Source organism: Syngnathus scovelli, chromosome 17 (genome assembly GCF_024217435.2).
Source record: "Syngnathus scovelli strain Florida chromosome 17, RoL_Ssco_1.2, whole genome shotgun sequence".
Taxonomy (NCBI): domain Eukaryota; kingdom Metazoa; phylum Chordata; class Actinopteri; order Syngnathiformes; family Syngnathidae; genus Syngnathus; species Syngnathus scovelli.
In genome coordinates this window covers 8,785,574-8,806,031 of record NC_090863.1, presented here as the reverse complement: position 1 = coordinate 8,806,031, position 20,458 = coordinate 8,785,574, and the positions used below count along the sequence as shown (strand labels likewise).

The 20,458-nt window shown below is 47.4% G+C and overlaps 1 protein-coding gene across 15 annotated transcripts in view; it reads right to left on the bottom strand.

The window, feature by feature from the left end:
- Positions 1-20,458, bottom strand: part of LOC125985110 (receptor-type tyrosine-protein phosphatase F) — a 114,641-nt gene that overhangs the window by 3,547 nt on the left and 90,636 nt on the right. For 9 of the 15 annotated variants that reach the window (XM_049747633.2, XM_049747632.2, XM_049747637.2 and 6 more), the window contains 13 exons: positions 19,966-20,066; positions 19,521-19,774; positions 18,900-18,993; positions 17,793-18,017; positions 11,919-12,076; positions 8,648-8,760; positions 7,045-7,077; positions 5,399-5,496; positions 3,612-3,735; positions 3,368-3,543; positions 1,138-1,257; positions 674-828; positions 314-599 (listed from right to left, as the gene is read on the bottom strand). In XM_049747633.2, the coding sequence (XP_049603590.1) occupies positions 314-599; positions 674-828; positions 1,138-1,257; positions 3,368-3,543; positions 3,612-3,735; positions 5,399-5,496; positions 7,045-7,077; positions 8,648-8,760; positions 11,919-12,076; positions 17,793-18,017; positions 18,900-18,993; positions 19,521-19,774; positions 19,966-20,066 (1,937 nt within the window). The remainder of the gene's footprint in view (positions 1-313; positions 600-673; positions 829-1,137; positions 1,258-3,367; positions 3,544-3,611; positions 3,736-5,398; positions 5,497-7,044; positions 7,078-8,647; positions 8,761-11,918; positions 12,077-17,792; positions 18,018-18,899; positions 18,994-19,520; positions 19,775-19,965; positions 20,067-20,458) is intronic. The other 6 variants (XM_049747638.2, XM_068648681.1, XM_049747642.2 and 3 more) reach the window with 2 other exon arrangements.

Below are 20,458 nucleotides of genomic sequence, written 5' to 3'. Positions count from 1 at the left end.
ACCCCACAACACACAAACACCACACAACGGTTCCAGCCGTCTCTCATTGGCCGGTGCTATTATCACTTTAAATACAATGCGGCATGGTTAGCACCGGGGCAAATGGCAGAGCAGCAACACCGAGAGGCGAAAACGCTCTAATGACATCACACTTGACAGCAGGTGTGTGTGTGTCACCTTGAACGTTGTGTGTTGATGTGGTGTGTCTATGTAGTCACAGAGTTCATTTCTCAATTACTTACCTACGTGTGGTGATGATAACCATAGAACAGGCAATAATGATTTTTTTGGTTTTGGTATATTTTGTCCTTACCTTGAACTCCAGCTCCATGGCGGTGACCGTCTCGCCGGGCGGCGGCTGCGTCAGCTTCTGGATGTGCATGTAAAGGCTGCGCGCCGCCACCTCGGTGTTCCCGCAGGTGGCCGCCTCCAGCAGCGCCTCATGGATGAAGATGTACTGGTCCTCGGTCTGCACCATGTAGTTGCGCTGGGCCCGCATGCAAGTCACGTGGCCGTAGATGTCCACCGACTTCTCGTGCTTCATGCGCTCCAGCATGGCGTCGATCACAATGAAGCAGCCGGTCCGGCCCACGCCCGCGCTGCAAGGCACGGGGACCGTTTTAATTCGCCCAACTTGACATTGGCGGGCATGCTAGCGCGTTGCCATTCGCACCTGCAGTGCACCACCATGGGTCCCGCGTCTAGAGGATTGGAGGCCTTGACGCGTCTCAGGAAGGCCAGGATGGGGGTGGGATACTCGGGCACGCCGTGGTCAGGCCAGGCCATGAACTGAAACTGCCGCAGCTCTCTCTTCTCATTAGAACCATTCTGTCAAAAAGGGAGGATGAAGTTCAAAAACTTGTCATGTCGTGCTGGAATCCAGTGAAAGGTCAAAGCGCTTTAATGACATTACGCAAGTTTCATTTGAAAATCACCCGCTGTTTAATTGAATTAGCTTTTTGGTGTCCCGCCGGTGCAGTCTTACGAGCTTCAAATTTTGGCGCAATCAGACAGGAAAAGTTTGCCTTTGTACGAGCCCCAGAGTCGGTTCAAACGACCCTAAATGACAGCTTCAAACCTAAAAGGCCACCTCGGAATTTTGCTTCCTGGACAAAATGTAAAAGTTCAGTGCTGTACCTTGTAGAGTGCAAAAGTGCGGACGCTGTAAGTGGCCAATTCCACCGTGTCCAACATGGTGACCTGGATCATGCCGTAGGTCTCGGTTCCTCGCGCCGGCCAGTACTGGTCACACTTCACCTGGCGGGTCGAGAGGGAAGGAAGAGGAGGCGGACGGTTAGAACAGAGTGCGGCGTCGAGAGGAGCGCGCCGAACGAGCCGTGCTGATTAACAAGGCGAGAACATTAGAAGGGTCGGATCAGAGGCGACGTGGCCTGTCTCATTAAAAGCTGAAGACTCAGCATCCACCCAAACATGACTGCACCCTCTCACCTTGTGTGTGTGTGTGTGTGTATGTGTGTGAAGTGCACTTCGAAAGGCCACTTTGTCTTTTAGCAGCCTGTGATCATTTGCAATGAGCTAATTGTCAGGTGGCTCTGCTTAGGACGGGTGGGGGGGCGTTTCAAGACCACATGATTTGTCTCATGGACGTCGGTGAGGGCCACTCAACATGTCCGCTTCACAGTTGTGAGACTGCGGCCTTTGCGTCTCCCCTCTCGCACATGCACCTGCATGTTAGCTCCTGTCACATGACTACGAGTAGAAATGCTTGTTAGTGGCGTCTAGTCATGCGCAAATTCAGTTGGGATTGACTCATTTTGTCTATCTGAGCGTAATCTATAAACTCTTAGCGAGGCCGCACAGCTAAACGAGACATCAACTCCAGCTATCGAGCGGGTTAACCCGAGAGAGAAGCTACTGGTCGGTCGGTCAGCCGTGTAAACACCGCAGCACCGGGCTGAAAATTTCAAAAAATAGTGGTCAGAGTGAAAGAAATTTTTACACAGGAATGTAGGGCAAGAAAATGGTGGCCAACCTCCCCTTTAAAGTTGTGCGACAGCTCACAAAATGATGACTCCGATTAACAACTTGTTAGTCACTTCAAACACTGCTAATAAAGGTTTTACGACGGCGACAAATTGACTTTACATTCCGCTTCCTCTGCGGGGCGGTCTTAACGCAGGAGGGGCAAGGTGAGATGTGATTGAACGCACGATAAACACACGCTTTTACCTATGAAGGAGCGGGCTCCGCTTTCATAAGCGTGTCGGCCAATTTGCCGAGATGAGTGATGGCCCGGGGAGCCGCTAAATTAAAACATAGCATGTTATGCTGCCGTCGAGCTCTTACCTGACAAAGGCACTCGCCGTATTTATATTTATGCTGATGGATGGAACGGAACAGCGGGTAATTATTTTTCCTTCCTCCAAGGCTTCCTTGTAACTTGTAAACTGATTGTTATGTGAAGGTTATGTTTCTAAAAACTTTCCCAACATTATTTTTTTGTGTGTGTGTGTATAGTTTGGCTATATTTTTAGACGCGGGCAAATGTTGGGTGACAATCCTCTTAACTTCAACTTAAAAGAGTTTTTTTTTTTTTTTCCCTCCCGCTCCCGTCGTCTCAAGGGCCAAACGCAGGCGGGGAGCATAAACACCAGCCGCAAAGTCGACGGTGGCTGCAAAAACATATTAGTATTATGTGTGCGTCGTGGTAATGAATGAGGAATGTAATTCTCATTATTATGGAAATCCGTCCGGCAGACAGGTGCGGAGGGTTTGGAGATTTGGAGAAACTTTGGGAACGATGGCGTCTGCAAACTGACTTTGATCAGGCTGACAAATCCAGCTGAGCACAAGCAGGCGGCAAAGAAAGGAAGCTCTGTCTGCGGACGCGACGAGTGCAGTGTATAGTTGGGGGGATCATCTGACAATTGAGGTTTTCATTAAGAGGGCCTGCCGAGGTTACGTTACAAAGAACAAGGAACACATTTATTATCAAGCAGGATTAGCCGCAAACAGCAACTTTGTTACATTTGTAAGTATTTTGTTGCTTTTTTTTCTGGGCGGCTTTTCTTCTTGCTTTAATGACTATGACAGTTTATTTTGGGCTACCATCAAACGTGTTGTATTCTTCCTAATAATTGCGTATTTTTTTCTTATTTCTGTGACAAAATTTTTTGTACTATTGTATTATTTCTAAATATTTGTATTTCTTTTTCTATCCTATACTTAAGTAATTGTGCCACCTAATATTTTCATATCATATTTTCACATCCTCAAATGAATATTTTGAATAATTTTTATTTTATTTCATTATTAATTATTTTCTGATGCTTGTGTATTTCTTTCTCTGATGTTTTTTTTTTTTCTTCGCCCTAAATGTTTTTCCTGAGTTGGTGGCCCTCCTTACCCTGGACTTCTCTTCCAGTCGCGTCATCATGACGATGGTGCTGGAGCGCTGCTCCCACACCATCCTCCAGAAGTCGCTGAGCGTCTCGGGCAGCGGTCCCTGCGTGGCAATGTAGGCGTTCTGCTTCCGGTAGCCGTCAATGTAATTGGCGTTAACGTAGTCGCTACCTGGGACTGCTGCGAAGTAAAAGCGGGTTTCAGTCTGCATTCCCTTCGCTGAATTTGCGTCACGTTTCGACTCTTACCGTCAACGGACGTGAGCACCACCCTGGAGTGGTCGTAGGCGATAACGTTGGCGTAGCGGTTCTTTGGCTTGTTCACTTCCATGTTGGAGTTCTCCCACGTGAACTGCTGGCTGGGATCGATGGACTAGGGCGGGAGGAATTGCAAGCATTAGCATAGTATCATCATTGCAATATGATAGTCAAGATGAGTTCCAGCTTTACATACATATATTTTGAAGCGAGAGATATTTAAAAATGAAAAAACAAGCCTCATCAATCACAAATTTTTTCATATTTATATCTTTTAAGTTTTTAAACGGGTCAATTTGACCCACGAGAGTAGTTTAAAAGTGCATTTTCACTCACAATATCAACCAACTGTGACCACAAGGCCATGCGTGGGCATTTTGGAGCATGTCATTTGCAGACTGCCCTCAGTTGGAATTGCCAGGTGCGAGCTTCCGGTGGGGGAAATTAGCCAAGGCGCTTCTGCAGCACAGCCGCTGGCGGACGATCGATAGCAAATAACATGAGAGCGGGTGACATTATCGATGCGCGGTATAGGACGCCGTCGCACATCCCCGGCCGATCAATACGTATGCGGTCCGACCCCGTCAGGAGACAAATAAGGAAAAGAACGGACGGGGTCGGGGAGGGTCAGGAAAGCGAGGGCGGTGGCCATTGGTCCTGTGACTCGACATGTGACTCGACACCAGAATTGGCTAAAGGTGACCATCGTGCCAGGAGCGATGTCACACACCATCTGCCGCCCCACGGAGGCGCCCTATCCCTTGTTTGCCAGTCACGGCCGGAGCCGGGCCGGCTGCCCGCCGTTGTAGCGGGCCGCTTCCTAGCCAGCCCCAACACGTTGAAAGGGCAACGTGCCGGTTTGGAGGCGCACGTATTGCGGTTTCAGAGCCATGGTTATTTATTTCCAGCTAATGCGACCACTGGCAACCCTACTGGTGTGTTTCGTACACACGTCTCTGGATTAACTCGTCATTCTGTTTATTTTTTATTCATGTGTAAATTGTTTCTCAATGATAATTGACAAGAAAAAACACTGAGTATCTCAAAGCTATAAAAGTGGAAGTGAAAGTGAAAGCACACTTATGAAGTAGTTGATAATAATGTCTATTGTGTAGCTGTTGACAAATGTCTGCAGTTCAACCCTGCAACTGTTTGTATTACCATTTCACCGCTGGAGGGAAAAAAAAAAAAACCTGTTTCCAAATCGGAACGGCGTCTCCCTATGATCCTTCAATCAATCCAGCCAGTCAATCACTGGAACCCGAAACGGACTGAAATGTCTGAACAAATAATTTTTTTTTTCTTTACACGAGGACATCTCGCCGCTCTCCAAAGCAATGCGCCACTTTAAATGCTAATTTTACTTGCTTCTTTTTATCGAGGACGAGAGGTAATCCCTCGCCGAGTTGCATCACAAGATGTGCATATCGAGACGCGCGTTGATTGCTTTTGCGTTGTTTCCACCAGCTAGTTTGTGTACAAAAAAAAAGAATAAACACTAGCGGCTTTTAGTGTAATTAAGCTGTGTCGGGATGGGATTAAAGTGGTACAAATGTCCTGGGTGGGGAAATTATCCTTCGTTATGCGCTTCTTGGGACAGGCCAAAACAACAAAAGTATTATTTTGACGCCATCTTGATTTTGTTCTCCTTTGACGGTGTTTTTTGGGGTTTTTTTTTTGGTCTGTGTCTAAGATGTCCTATTTTTTTGTTGGTCATTGAATGTGTGTTTTGAATTTTTGCTATCCCCAGCAGGGCTCCTCGCTCGTGTTGATCTTACCTCATACTCCTGGGAGAAGCGCAGGCCGTCATTGGCCTTGAGGAGCTCGATGTGGTCAGCCAGGCTGGCGACGGGAATGGGCGGGTGCTCTCTCATCCCTAAAAGAGGAACCGAGGAGGGAAAAAAACCAAACGGTAAGAACGGGTAAGATGTCGCTGAACGTCACAAGACTATGTGGGACCATGAGGTGGCGTTGATGCGTCCGTGTGTGTGACGACAGATGGCGAATGACGACACAGGTGGGTGACCCACCCACGGGGGATGAGAGGCATGCTTCTGGAGATTTGGGGATGGGAAACAAATGTGGCTCCGGAGAGAGTGAGAACTCCGTTAAGTCTCGGCGGATCAGTCTTATTTCACGGGAGGAAGAGGGGAAAAAAGTGACTGGTCAACTGCCAGAACTCATTCCTTTGAAAATATCTCTTTTTACAATAGAGCGTCCTTTGGCGCAGCCTGGAAGCGCTTGGCCTGGATTACTCCCCCCCCCCCCCCCATCATCTCCTGCTCTTTTCTAGTGTTATTGCGGCGAGTTGTTGCTAATCTGTTAGCACAAATTCCCCCATGCGCCTTTGATCTTGGCTTAAAACACATAGCCGGGAACTAGCAAGATCGCGCGGAGTTCAGCATCCGTCTCATGTGTCACCTTCACACCACTCAAACAATATAGCTATTGAAGATGTTCGATTTCATAATAATAAACACTGGCAAACAGCACCAGATAAAACAACACTCAAGAAACGAGTTTGCATGAAGCAGACCCAATTTTATCAAGAGTGATCAAAAACATGCAATTATTTCCAGTGATATTTTTTTCCCTTGTATATTAGAAAGCTGGGGTCACCTTGCGATAAAAAAACAAGTATTTGCAGTCATACAAAATCATCTGCTTCATGCAACATCATGCTGCTTCACCCACAAGGTCCTCAGACTCAGTGGGTAGCTGTTGGTCGAGATGTACCAAACATCGAGCCACAACTAATCTCAAACAATTGTTTGTGTGCAGTTGTTTCTGCAAAAACAACCTCAGTTGACGAGTCACATGCTGCTTCATTAAAAGCAGTGTACTCTGACTACACACCCGCTGTGGTAAATTTCCATAACCTGAAAACCCGCATCGATTTGCCAGAGGTTAAATCGGTAAACAAATGCTATGTCTCTGGCTAGCAGGTGCCATGTCGAGTAATACGCTTTTTGAAAGCGCTTTTGTCCTCAAAGCAACAAGCCGCCCAAAGCGCATTCATTACACGGCGTGGCACCTGAGTGATGAATCCAATTAAAAGCGGCACGTGAACATGAACCTCTCCGCAGCCAGACGAGTCTTTGACGGATGTAATGGAGGGTCAGGACAAAAGATAGACGAGCTCGTTTAGAACACGCGTGCTCGGCTAGCCGTGAAGTCCGCCGCTTGCATGGAGCGCGAGACTGGTGGGATTATGATGTGGCGAACATAGAATGGCAGCGAGTGAAACACGCTTGACACCTGTTACCACCTGAGCAGTACGGTTCTTTCATCGGAAGGCCGAGGGTTGATTGTTTGATTGAGAATCAAATGAATATACAGGCTATGAAATATTACTGAACTGTACTGCTGTGGTGGAGGACGGAGGAAGGGGAGGGGGGCGCTTAGGATGACATAGTAGACTAACTTGGCGTGTTGGGGCTGCGGTGAGAGCTGGGCCCTGTGAGAGAAAGGAAAGTCATGGAGGAAAGAAGCAAAGGCGCAACAAGAGTTGAGGTACATGTTTTCAAATTATTATTTGTCAATTACAAAAAATTATGTTAAACAAAGCAACATGTTGCTAGAGCAATTAACAACAATTACAATCAAGGCAGGAATGTTCCCCCCCCCGCTGTGGAACAATCAAGTCAAAGAGAGCAAGAAATGGTGGCCGAAGGCTCGCACAGCTTTCATAAGAAACACCTCTGTCGCCGAAAAAAAAAAAAGACGCAGATAGATGATGACGTCCCGGGAAAGGAAGGGGGCGTCAGAGAACGCCAGATGAAAAAAAGCAGATTATCCAACAGGAGGGAAAATGGAAGACAAAAGGGAAAGAGAGGTGGAGTGGGAGGAGGGGAGAACAGGGATCCTTTAGAGCGAGCGGCAGCCATGCTTAATTCCTCTGCAGGGGCTCAAAGAGGCTGTGTGTGTGTGTGTGTGTGTGTGTGTGTGCACGTCAATGTGGTCTTTAATAACCTGTGAGAAGGAATGTACACATGAATGCACACACACGCATGTCTGTTCCTGGGTTGACATTTCCTTTCAGCTCCATTGTTCCCTCCACCTAGCTCACCTTGACATCAGAGGCAGCACAACTCATTACCAATTGGGGGGGATGAAAGCAGCTGATGAGGGGGTGGAGGAAAAAGGAAGGAGGCTGAGGTCGGACACCTCAACAAAAGCCTCCCCCACCCACCGGGCTAGTGTGCACCGAGTGACGGTGACAGAGCTGGAAATGCTCGGCTGAAATCTCAGTTTCGCTTCTTCAAAAAGGCGACAAAGAGGAAAAAGACCGGCTGGAGGCTGAAACGCATTCCTAAAGCTCAGCAGTCAGCAACCGTGACGGGATCGTGTCAGTTTCTAACAGCAATGGCGAAAAGACGGCTTTTCCCTGTCTGAAGCCTTAGCCACAATGTCGGGCTAATTTAGTTTGGAATCAAACTCGAGTTGATTTATGAGCATGTCAATATTTACTGTACAGGGGCCCAATGGTTCTTACGTTCAAGGTCATAAACGGCAGGCAGTCAACTAGTTTGCCCAGCAAATTCAAGACCACACAGCACGAAAAGGCACATTTGGTTAGCATCAAACTTTGACTGTTTAATGTTGATGGACTCTAATTGTGTTTCATCCCAATATTTAGGATTTCACCCAAATTTACTACTGGGCTAGCATAGGCTATGATTATCTGTGGAGAATTCTGACTCACCATCCCAGAGTTCAAAGGAACGGAACTTTGCCATTAACTGACGTCTCGTCTTCTAGCGCTAATGATCTTAATGATAGCATTGGTAGATAACAGGACAAAGCAACTCTGTCACTCTGATGTGGTCCATTCATTAAAATAGTTTTGTATATGTTGCAAATGTGACTAAAAATGTCCTTTTGAAAATCTGGACTAGTCATTTACTTGCAAGGATCCACTGAGTGACTGATCAAAACCACTGAGTTGACACAGCCATCCCTGCGGAGCCGTGCGAACGCAACCATATGTCGACGACATGCGGCGAGGCGTGGGGGTTGTTTCCTACCTGGCGTCTGGTAGTTGAGCCGTCTCATCTCCACGGGGTCGGAGGTGTTGGGCAGCAGGGAGTCCTTCACGCCGCCCGAGTGTTCGTCCTTGGGCAGGGGCGACGCTCGCTTCCTGGAGAGAGAAACAAACAACAACAATACGGCATTAAAGGGACGCCCCACCAAGAGGCAGCGATTTATCCACTTAAGTGGAAATGACGAGATGATTGAGAGTGACACTGATTATTTCTCTTTGCAATGAGAACTAGAAAACTGGGTCTGGCAACTTCCCCCTTCTCAACTTAAAGACATGGTTCTATTTCTTGTTGGTTGTGTGTTTCATCAGTTTCATAAATTATTCTTGAACTTCCCGTATTATGTTTGTGGACGATGTTCCTGAACGTGTTATGGTTTGGCTGAACTTGCTGGTATGATCTTGTTCTCAACTGAACTTCCTGCTTGGACGGCATGACGGAATTTCCTGGAAGGCCAACTGGGCTTGGCTAAGGTTGCTAGCATAGCTAGCTTAGCCAGACAATGTGCCCAAGCAGAGAGCTAAGGCCCAAGATAATGTCCTCATTAGTCTCGCAGTTAAGGAGATAGAAAAAGCATCATTTTCCTGGAGTGGTCTAGCCACGGTTTGAATATATGACAGCTGCTGTGTGGGAATGCATCCATGTGCATATGTGAGATTTTCACAGTTATGTGTGTGCGGGTGTGCCAACAACACGTTGTGTTTACAGTCTTTCCAGAGTGAGCGGAAAACAGGCGGTTGCTGTAATTAGCTCATCAGCTGGGTGGCACAACGCCGGATAATTGAGACCGGTTTTGCAGCACCTGTGCCGCCTGGTGAAACTTAGCTCGCTTTCGCTCGGCTCAGTCGAGCATAACATTGTCCATCGGGTGTATATGTATTGTAAAGTTGAGACGGTTAGCATCTGTTGACAAGCGCGCGCACATACACACAGGCCCGCCGACTGCAAATGGAGACACCCAGTGGAAGTTTCACATCTCACTACACCCCATAAAATGCAGGTTTTTAGGCCTTCTGCTGAGAAGATGTACAGCTGCCTGAACCCGCGCCACCTGTTACGTTAAACGGCGGGGTCTTAAGCTAATGCTAGCAGCGTGACGGGTAATCTAAGACAAACATCCCTGAGAGACAGACTGTGTGCGCATTCTCATTTCCATGACCTTCCAGCCACATATAATAAAACTAAATATTTTACCTTTGCACATCCGAAAGATGGTAAGCAAAGATTAGTCCTATTTTTTTTTTTTTTTTTTTAAACTTGGATAATTACACCTGTGCCGTGTCTACGTGACCTCGGACCATTACTGCCAATCCAGGGAAACAAATGCAACAGGGTGGTTAAACGCTGGCCTCGAGCCATTTCAATAAGGTTATTCAAAGCGAGTGTGACAGTCTACTTGTGAGTTGGAGTATGTTAAATGTTTGTGTGCACGTACGTGCGAGTGTTTGTGCAGTAAGCGGCCTCCTTAATGAGAGCAGAACAAGCCCTTTGTTAAAACTTCTGCCAGGAAGACCAGGTCTCTGCGGATAATGTCAGCTTCAAAAACGGGAACATTTCTTTTTGCGGCACTTCCCCACGGCCTGGCATTTACTTGACAATGGGCCATTTTGCAGCCGAGTGCTGCCTTGGCGTAGTCGCATATGGGCGGGAGGGACCGCTGGGGTCACATGCCGGCGTTGGATGAATAATGAAGCACAAGACGGGCGAACAGGACAGATGTGATGAGGAACACGGTCGACACACGTGGAACATGCACATGTAAAGCCACACCAAGCTCAAATCGGACACCTCCCATGACTCACTTTAACCTGGTTTTCAAAGGAAAGCGGCCCGATGTTAAAATGTCAACACTAAAATTGCATTTGTTGGCCTTTGTTAAAAATACACCGCTTGATCAAAAATGCCAATTTTGAGATTTCTCCAAAAATCAACTTAAGGTCTCCATTTTAATTTTTCACATAAATTCAAATCATAGTCAAAGTTGGTGTAAATAAGTGATTCGCAGACAATGTGCATCGTAACTAAGTAGCCGGCGAGTGCTCTTAGCCAACAGTATGCTAGCTAGCGCGCCACAGCAACTGCTTTAAAACAACTGACAATCAATATTTGTCTCCAACATATTGGCATTGAAAGCATCCAGCGACATTTTGGAGTATTTACTATGTTCTGTCTCTATTAAAGTTTCTTAAGAGTTTGCTGTTATAAACATATTTTGACCCGATTATCCAAGATGGAGTCTGTTGCATCTCACGTCTGTTAAAAGCCAACAAATATGACTCGACGCACCAATTTCGAGTCTGCTTTCCCTTCATTTTGTCATAATTTTGGGCGTGAGAGGAAGCAGACTCTCAGCGACGTCCGCACGACACGAATGGAAGACACCACTGATGATGAGTGACAGTACCCACCTCTCCTGTTTGCTGCGTTCATAAAGAAAGGGGAAGGAGAGGGAGGCAAGGGATTAATAGGCAATTATTATCCTCTTGTTTTAATCCAGCTCTTTGAAAATGTCAAGCATGAGATGTTCCGGCAGGCCACTTTTCCACCAACAAGTCCATAGCAGGCTCTGTGTTTGGCAAACGAGCAGGTAGCAATAACAACCGCTCTGGCGAGAACTCAATTATCGCTTTGTGTGTTTTATTGGCAGCCGAAACAAGAAAAAAAGGGCTCACATCTTGCAGCCCACACTCCCTCCTGTCAATCTGTCGGCACAGAGAAAAGGGCTCCGGCGGAGGCGCAGCGGTGGGCTATCTCGAGGCCTGATATCAAACCTAGGCGAGTCTCTGAGACGACTGCGGGGGGGGCGCAGGGTCTGACTGGCGAGCAGGTTGGGTTTTCAATACGGTTCTTTTGAAATATGATGACTCATCAGGGTAGAATTATTGTTCAACAGTTGCGAAATGAATCTAGAAAAAAGGCTTTCCACTTTCCATATTTATCTTAAACAAAGGCGATTATTTGTATTATTTTGATTTGAACTATGGGCTTTCCATTTGTAGGCTTATATTTGTCCACCAGATAAGGTAAATAAAATCAAATGTGATGGGTATCTTAAGGCTGAAGTTGTTCAGATGAATGACTCATTTCAAATGATGACTTTTAGGAATGACGCAAAAAACGACAAACATTTGAGTTCTGTTAGAAAATCACGCAACCGCGTTCGGTTACTCTTCAACTGTCCAATGAATTGAGCATCACAATGATGACGCTGGGTGGTGATTACGTCACATGCACAAACACAAAGAGAGCCGCTTACTTCTTAAAGAGCAGGATGGCTATGACGATACTGATGATGAGCACCACGGCAAACACAGGGCCCAGCACCCACAGCATTTCTGTCTGCTCCGCCCCCTGAACCAGCGACTGCGATGTGACCTGGATGAGGTCCGAATAAGGACTGGCGGAAAACGTCATCTGTCGGAGGGGGGAAAAAAAGATCAGTGAGAATCAGGGATCATGTGACATTGGATAGGTTGAAGCAAAGCCGTTCTATGGCTCATCATAGTCGAAACATTCAGGAAGAGTTTTTACAGGTGGTGTCGTGTGACTTTGTGAATGTGTGACATCACTGCGGAGAAGATTATCATGATTTATGGTTACGATCAGATTGAGCGTGGTTAAAAAAAACATTGCAATTTTCAACTTAACCCCAAACGGGAGCTTTTCTTGGTAGTTTTTCTGCCACCTCACATCAGAATGATCCAAGGTAGCCTGATGAGACTCGAGCAGGGCGAGCAAGGGGAGGTGGAAAAATGTCCCCCCTATCTCCGAGTTCCGCTAAGGATAAATGGGGGGCATCAACCCGCCTTCATTAGTGTGCGCGGTGTGACGCTTGAGCGAGAAAATTGTGTGTGTGTGTGGGGGGGGGGAGACGCTGACGTGGGCGTGTAAATGAGACAACTCCCCGGTCCTTTGTCTTCAAATGGCGGCAAGGAGAAGGAAGATGAGGCAGAGGGGCGAAGGTGTGAGCCGCAGGTACAGCGGGAGAGCGACGCGACAGACGAGAGCGCGGCAAAGCTTCTCATCATTAGAGCCCAGCGTGCTGCTCATTGAACGGCGACGCGGGGACGCCGTTTGGGAAGGGAGGAAGGCCGCGGGTGACAGATCGCGGGCCCTGGCGGGGGAAGTGGCGCTCCCAGCGTGCGGTAGCACCGGCAGGCGGCGGTAATCCGCATCATTAGTGGCACAGCGGCCCGCTCTGCGGCACAAAGGCAGATATTAATTGGAAAGATAAACTGAAATGGGCTCAAAGTCGTATATACACTTCTGTTATCGCAACTTGAGGGAGGAAAATGTGCGCAGCGGGTGCGTGAGCTGCGTGAGGGAGAATGTGGACACACACACACGAGAAGTCGAGTGTGAAAGTGAAAAGGTGACAAAAACACTGGAAGGATGCAGCTGAATTATAAAACGCTTATTGCAATAACATATTTCTGCCAATAGAGGGTGCCAAAAAAATCTTTCCAGGGTGGGACCAAGTCATCAAAGTCGCAGAAGTAAAAAGGCGGTTTCAAACCAAAACTTCCACTGTTGGCATGAGTTCTTAGGTTCTTAAGGCCTAAATTAAAAAAATAAATAAGTCTACTTTTGTTTTAAAGGGAAAAATAATCCTAAACGGCAGAATTGCTGTACCTTGTTGGGCAAGTGCAATTTTACACGAAAACATTCAGTGGCTTTGGACTGAGAAGGCGCTTTAAGGCTTTTGAGTGGCAGCGTAATTACTGCGAGGCATTTGCAAGTTGAACCATAAAGTGGGACTTAGATCACAACACTTAATGCTGTGAAACGTTGATTGGATTTATATGACGGAGTCGCACAGAAAGGTTTACCAGAGCCGCCATGGCCTTCTTGTTTACAAGCTACACATCAATGAGCTGAAATGGAAAAAGTCTTTATGGCAGTCAGTTCCAAGAATCCAAGAAGTGGAACCTGACTGACTCCACAATGGTCATTTCATTGTGAGCTGCTGCTGTGTTTATCAGATTTTAGCGCCGTTCAATTGGATCGTCCACTGCTGTGTCAGATGCCCCCCCCCAAAAAAACACCACACAGCTGCAGTCATTTGTTACGCCACGGGGTAGTATTTTTTTTTCTTTTTTACCAGGACCACATTATTCTGCCTTACGGTAGAAACAGGAAGCCCTCAGTCGTCTTCCCCGTTTGTGGAGATAATCTGAAGCTCCGGACACCACTCTTAATGCGAAAGGTCTAGTAGCTCTTCTGCTATTTATGATGAGACTGAGTTTCATCTGTGACAGGCCAATCATCGCTTAACTGAACCTTGACAAACAATTTTCAACAGTTTGAATCTTGTTTGCTGCACGCCAGAGACTTTGTAAAGCTTCGCCGTATCTGGAACTTGATAAGTTATCTTCCCGCGTGAAAGCATTTGTTCACATCAGGCCAAAGACTAATGGTCTTCAAAAGGAACATGCTTTACTGGACTTGTGACAACTTATCTTCAAGAGTATGGAAGATTTTGTTTGTGGCGGAACAAAGACGAATAGTCCTGTTTCTACTTCGCACATGTCATCTGGCCAGGTACTATTTCAAAAAGGTGGCAAATTGGAGGGTCGCCTTTGACGTTCAGTCATATCGTGGCCGGTACTTTTCACACGGAACAGCAACATTGGGAGAAAAATGTCACTTGTGAAAGGGCCTGACATGACAAACTGTGTTATTAGCATTTTAGCTAATAAACGGTGCATTAGCATTCTACCCATAACCTGGGTAAAAAGTTTTTATCAGAGTGGACGCTACCAAAGTGTCCGAGTCTATTCAGAGGAACTTGAAGAACTGCAAACGCAGCTTGTTGGTGATTTATGGATGTGCATGCATGAAACATCGGGCGAGTAGTAACTCCTACACTGAACTAGCAGCTGACGAAAGCTGGCAGCGAGCAAGGAGACATCGAGAGTAAGAGATGTTCTGCTACTTGCACTATATCCAGTCTGTGATCTGGCCCGTGGGCTACATAACCACCTCGCACTCGCCCCCCCCCCCCCCTCCACCACCGCCGCCATCCCTGGAGCTCCCAATCCGCAGTGCGCAGGGAAAAATACCAACACATTTGTTTCGACTTGCTGTTGACCCCGCGAGCCTCTTGTCTTTCCCAAAGTGGCTTAAATAAGCCGAAGGGGGGAGGACAAGGGGGAGGGGGGGTGAAAACAAACATGCATGCAAAGACGGCCATTATGTGTCTCTTGCTGCCTCCCCCAAGGGAAGCCCACGCTCTGCTCCTCAGCAGAGCGTGGCAGCCGCCAGAGAGGCGAGGGGAAGTTGCTGAAGAGACACAAAATGGAAGTTGGGGAATGATAGTGTGCCTCTTTCAAACCAAACATTAGAGGCGGCGAACGTCCGAGTGCGCCTTCGCGCGGCAGTTGCGACTCAACGCATTCGGACAATTTGTTGCATGGGTTGCTTCCAACACAAAAAAAAAAAAAAAAAAAAAATCAATCTTGTTGCAAGCATATTCTGTAATCTTAAAGCCTTTTATTTCTAATGTTCTAAGATTAGTTTTAATGTTCCTAGCATGTGCTATACGTATGGTTTAAACAAAAAAAAAATTCGCGTTCTTTATTATTCATTCTACTATTTTTGAAATAATACACAAATGTACAAGACATTTGACTCCAGCCTGGTGTGCCCGCGGCGCTCATCACAGGCTGCTTAGGACGAGCGGCCTCCCTCTTCTTTCCCGCCTTCTCCGCGGCACATCACACAGTATTTCATGCTAGCTCCCCTCCCTCGCGCGCCTCTCGTATTAAATGATACTGTTTATACACAGCAGCATCTATCATCCCATTTCACACTTCCCCAGGCTTGTTTATCCGCCGCAGGTTCTGGAGCGACGTTAAGGCGGCAGCGGCGACGCGCTACTCCCTCTTCCTTCCTTCCTTCCCTACATTCCCGTCGCCTCTGAGCTCGGCCGCTCGCACCCGCAAATGGATGAAGGCTTCTTAAAAGTCGGGCGCTGGCCTTTGATCCAGGGGAAAAAGCGGCGACGTCGATTGTAGTCCAGTAAAGAATTGTTTTTACAGTCAACAAATTCCCGCTGAGTCGCTCGCAGAGGGGCTTCTGTGATGCAATCAGCGAGAGCCGCCTCGTAATCACCACCAGGACCAGCGCAAGAAGTAACTGTGCTTACAGTACAGCGTATACCGTTATTAGATTCTTTTCAAGGCGATGAAAAACAAATTCCGGGTGAGTTTTGACGCAGTATGCCGCAACCCACAGATTTGTTTTTTTTTGTCAAAGATTTGGACTGACGGTTCAGTGAGGGGACAAGCTCTGTAGTTGTGCTTCTGTTCTGCCGGGGAAAAAATAATCTCATTTTCAATGCCAGTTCCGGTCCGACTCCAAATATAATTAAGTGTAGATCCACTATGAGTAATGACTTCTGCTAATCCCAAACCGCGTGACGCACATAAACACACGTGCGAACTTAAGGGTGAGTTTTGTGGTACTTTTTTTGCATATTAAGCATAAGTGCCGAAAATGCATGGAAATGTCTTATGTGGATGGGACTGAGGAATTATTTGTGTTGAGTTAATTAGAACAAAATAACAACAGGCTGATGAAATTCACATTCACACTGAGCGTAAATGGAATTCGTAGGTGACAAAACCCGCGTCCGGGTGTGTTGAAGACATTAGCCGAGCTGTCAATAAGCACGCTGCGCTTCGTAGCTAAATGTCTGCGACTGAAGCGGGCGATTAAAGGTGGAGGCACGCCGCACGCTTGAGGGTGGTTGGCAGAGAAAGACACAAATATCGAATCCCATTAAACGCGGCCGAGCGTGTCCGACAGGCGTCGAGCGGCGTGGGGGACAGCTGGCCGGCGTCCCGCTTTAAGTCAAGCGGATCGCGCCGCAGCCTCGCTCGCACCTTTCGCTTTTCCTTCTTGGCTCTTCCTTTATTCCTACGCAGGAACCAAGGGAGGCTTTTATTCCTCACATTTAACATTTCAATCAACATTCTCCTGCTCTATCTTCCATGGTGTTGTGTCTTCAAGGTGAGAAAATTCAGCGGCCTAGCATCTCCTTGCCCACTCTTTTTTTCCCCCCTTTTCACAGTGGAGGTGGACTGGGAGGGGGGGGGGGGGGATATTTAAAGCAGCGTTTCAAGGGAATCTGGGCTGCTTTACAGGCTCCTTAGGCCCCCTGTGACCGGGCCCTCATCTGCCTCTTAACTCCAGCTGTGCTAATCAATCTCTTCTGCTCTCGTCACGGTGGTGAAAGAGACCCGCGGAAAAGGCAGAGAGGAGATGGAGGTGAAGACGTGCCGATTTGCAGGGCTCTGTTGGCTTTCTCATCGCCTTTGCAGCTCAAAGTGTGCAAAGTCGGACAAACTACAACGCAGCTTGTTCTTTTATGTACCGAACCGTGACTTTTAGCTTTCCGTGACAACCGTACAATACTTTTTACACGGGCTGAAAATGCAGCAACAAGCCCTGATTTGCACTCACTGCCTTAGAGGAGCGGCGGCGGCGGCGGCGACTACTAAATATGCATGCGTGGAGTCGAGCGGCAGCCCAAAGCAATCGCCGGCGCTCTTTTTGATGTGTCCACTTAAAAAGCCAAAGCGTCTTGTTTCTCAGTATTGTAAGGAGCTTTGCGAAAAGCCACATCTCTCAGGGCTGGAAGGGGCCAGATGGGGGCTGGGCTGCGCGGCGGGGTGGGGCGGGGCGGACTTAGAGGGACAAGCCGCAATGACTTTTAGAGGCGGCTGTATTAAAGGCTAAGTGGCAATAAAAACAAGCGCGATTTGGCTCTCCATTGCTGCCTATTCTGGACACGCTTTAGCGGCGGCGTACTTAGAGCCTGGGGATGGGCGATAAACTTAAATAGTTTGTCAGACGCGAGATGTGGCGAGCGCGAGCGGGGTCGACTCCTTTTTAATTTGGCGAGTTGAGGAGGAGGGATTTCGGTCTGAAATTGAAAAAAAAAAAACTATTTCTACTTACAATGCCATCAACAAGTTGTCTTTGGCATCTAAAATTTATTGTCGGGGTATTGATCGAAGCAGGCGGTGCTCAACCCTTAGCAAGTCATTTGAATGCACAAATAGTCTATGGTAATCTTTAAATCTGCTAGGATTCTATATTAATTGTGTGTGTGGCTGCGACTTACGTAATTGGAGGCGCTGTCAGTGCCTTCGTATCGCAGGACGGCCAGCACGAAGCAAACATATTCCTGCCCGCTGGTCAGCGGTTTGTTGTAGAAGCCGTTGTAGCGCTTCTCGTCACCCAGCGTGAAGGTGGGCGGCAGCGCGGCCAGCTTGGCGGCAATGTACGGTTTGGACGAGTCCAGGTGACGCCGCCGCCTCAGTGCGGGGCCTTCGCTCGATTTCAGCAGCTGCGGAAAAAACGGTATTGTTCAGTGGGAAAGAAAAACGGGCCATAGACTGATGGATTTGATTAGTCTTCTTCAAACTGTTCAGAGTGACATTTTTTTTTAAATCTGGTATTTATTGACCTGTGAAATGACTAGTAGTAATATTTTCATAGTAGGGCTATTATTATTGGAATTTTAATCATTGTGTTTTATGGTTGTGGTTGTTGTTAGTGCTTTAGAAAATGAACCTCAAAAGCTGTCTCACTCATTTGGTGAGTGAGCCAGCTGCAGAGCACTGCGGCGGCGGCGGCAGCGGCGGCATTTTGTTTAGTGTCAAGCGCTGCTCCAGATGCGACGTTATTAAATGATGATGTCGCAGAGAGGAGACAATGGGCCCGCTCGCTCTCTGTTTAATGACTCAAGGAGCCAGCTCTCTTTCTCTACCAGCCTTGTGCTTTATTTAAATATGCTGCTATTAATATTCGCGCCATTGTTAGGCTTCAGTTCCCGCGTGGGACAGGAAAACCTTTATTAAAAGAAATGATAAAGAAATCATGAAGACTATATCTGTGGGTTTAAGGCGACCGAGCCTTTTTAAAAGCACTTTTGATCAAATCTAAGACCTCTGATTGGCTCAAAATTATATGACAACATATCTTAAAATCCAATGTGTGGATGCATTTATTTATTGACTGTACTGAGCAGATGGGCACTGTCTGCAGACCTGGCATGCAATAATTAGTCACGCCCCCCCTACGCTGGACCACCTCCACCGTGCTCAAGCCCAGGAGAGCAGTGGGGATAATTGGTAACAAGCGGACACTTCCCGCCCAGTCGGAGTTAATGGTGACCTTTCTCCCGCCACGTAACGTGCCAATCGCTCACCGGCTGGCTGATACTCACCTCATCCAGGTTCACCTCAACCAGGTCCATCTCATCCGGATTCTTCCAGCGCCGGCCCGACTGGGATACGGGCAGAACGACAATGTAGTACCATCTGGCAAAAAAAAAAAAGAAAATTCACATTCCGAACAAACTTGAAGGCCGGAAAAGAGTAGAACATCAGCAGATTAGAATTTTCTTAAAAATCTGCCCCAAATAAACAAAACACCCACACAGCCAGACGAGCCTGGAGCTTCGGAACGCCCACAGGACTCCAGAGGTTAATCGGACGCCCCGTGTGAGGAAGCTCTAATTGCTGTCATTAGCAAGCCCTCAAACTGAGACAAAAGTGAGGCTTTTGGTACAGTTGGGAATTGCAATCAATCAATATTTTGGGGGAGGAAGACATCTTCCATGCATTACGATATCTACAGCCTCTGTTACACGCAGACGAGGACGGTGCAGTTGAAATCGATTCAGTGCCTTGAGAATGAAATGAGCTGGATGAATGAGAATGTTTTCCCACCAAACACTGCTCCTGGGTGCCTTCATAGTGCTTCCACATAGCACCTTGCAATCAGACAATAAAAAAAGTAACTCGTCTTGAAAGACAAGATTTGCCAATCCGTTCATTCCACTGACCTGACACGCGTGGTGGTCTGCACTTTGGGCAAGTTAATGGCCATTTTGCCACCCTGCGCCTGATGGGCGGTGTACGAGGGCTTGGTCTTGATAAGGTCGGGAGCGGTGCGGATGGACACCTGCTGCTGCAGACCACCGGCAATGTTGCCGCGGCTGATTAGCACAAATGAGTAGTTGGTGTCGGGCTGCAGCTGTGTGATCAACTTGCGCTTCAGGTTGCCCTGCACCTCCACACTCTGCTGGTTGTACAGGATCTGAAGCGGGGACGCAGAGTTAACAAACAGCGCTAATGCTAAAGACTGCTAGTTGGGTAAACACAAGCTAATTCATAACAGCAGTCACTTTTATATCATTGAAATAAGTGTAATGATCCACAATTTTCAAAAATAAAATAAAATTCTTTGCGCCATCAATTAGCCGTCAAAATGACCTGGTGGACACTCACCTTAAAAGGCACTTGGGACTTGTAGTTGGGTGGCAAATCCCAGGTGAGGAGCACTGACGTCTTCATGACTGCTTTGACGCCGAAGTTCAAGGTGGGAAAATCTACGGGCAAAGAAACCCTTTGATTAACACGTTTGGTCCACCAGTCGCAATGTAAAAGAAGAATCTTCTCGATGGGCAAAGTCACATGAGCGTAGCGCCCAAATAAGAATGTCTAGCATGACTTTATATAACGATAAAAAGCACGACGATGTACTGCGTATGTGACAGCAGGGAGGATGGTGTGACTGCAGCGTGTAATGAGATTAGTAGGCCATAAATCAATAAACACACACACACATACACACACCACACACACACCGGTCTCGATGAGGAATGCACGCTACTGATGTGGGAGGGAAAAAAAAAAAAAGACGGGCACGGGAAAAAAAAGGAACGACAAGCTGACAAGCAGAGGACGTGATGTTCACACGTTGTGCATGCGAATACTGAAC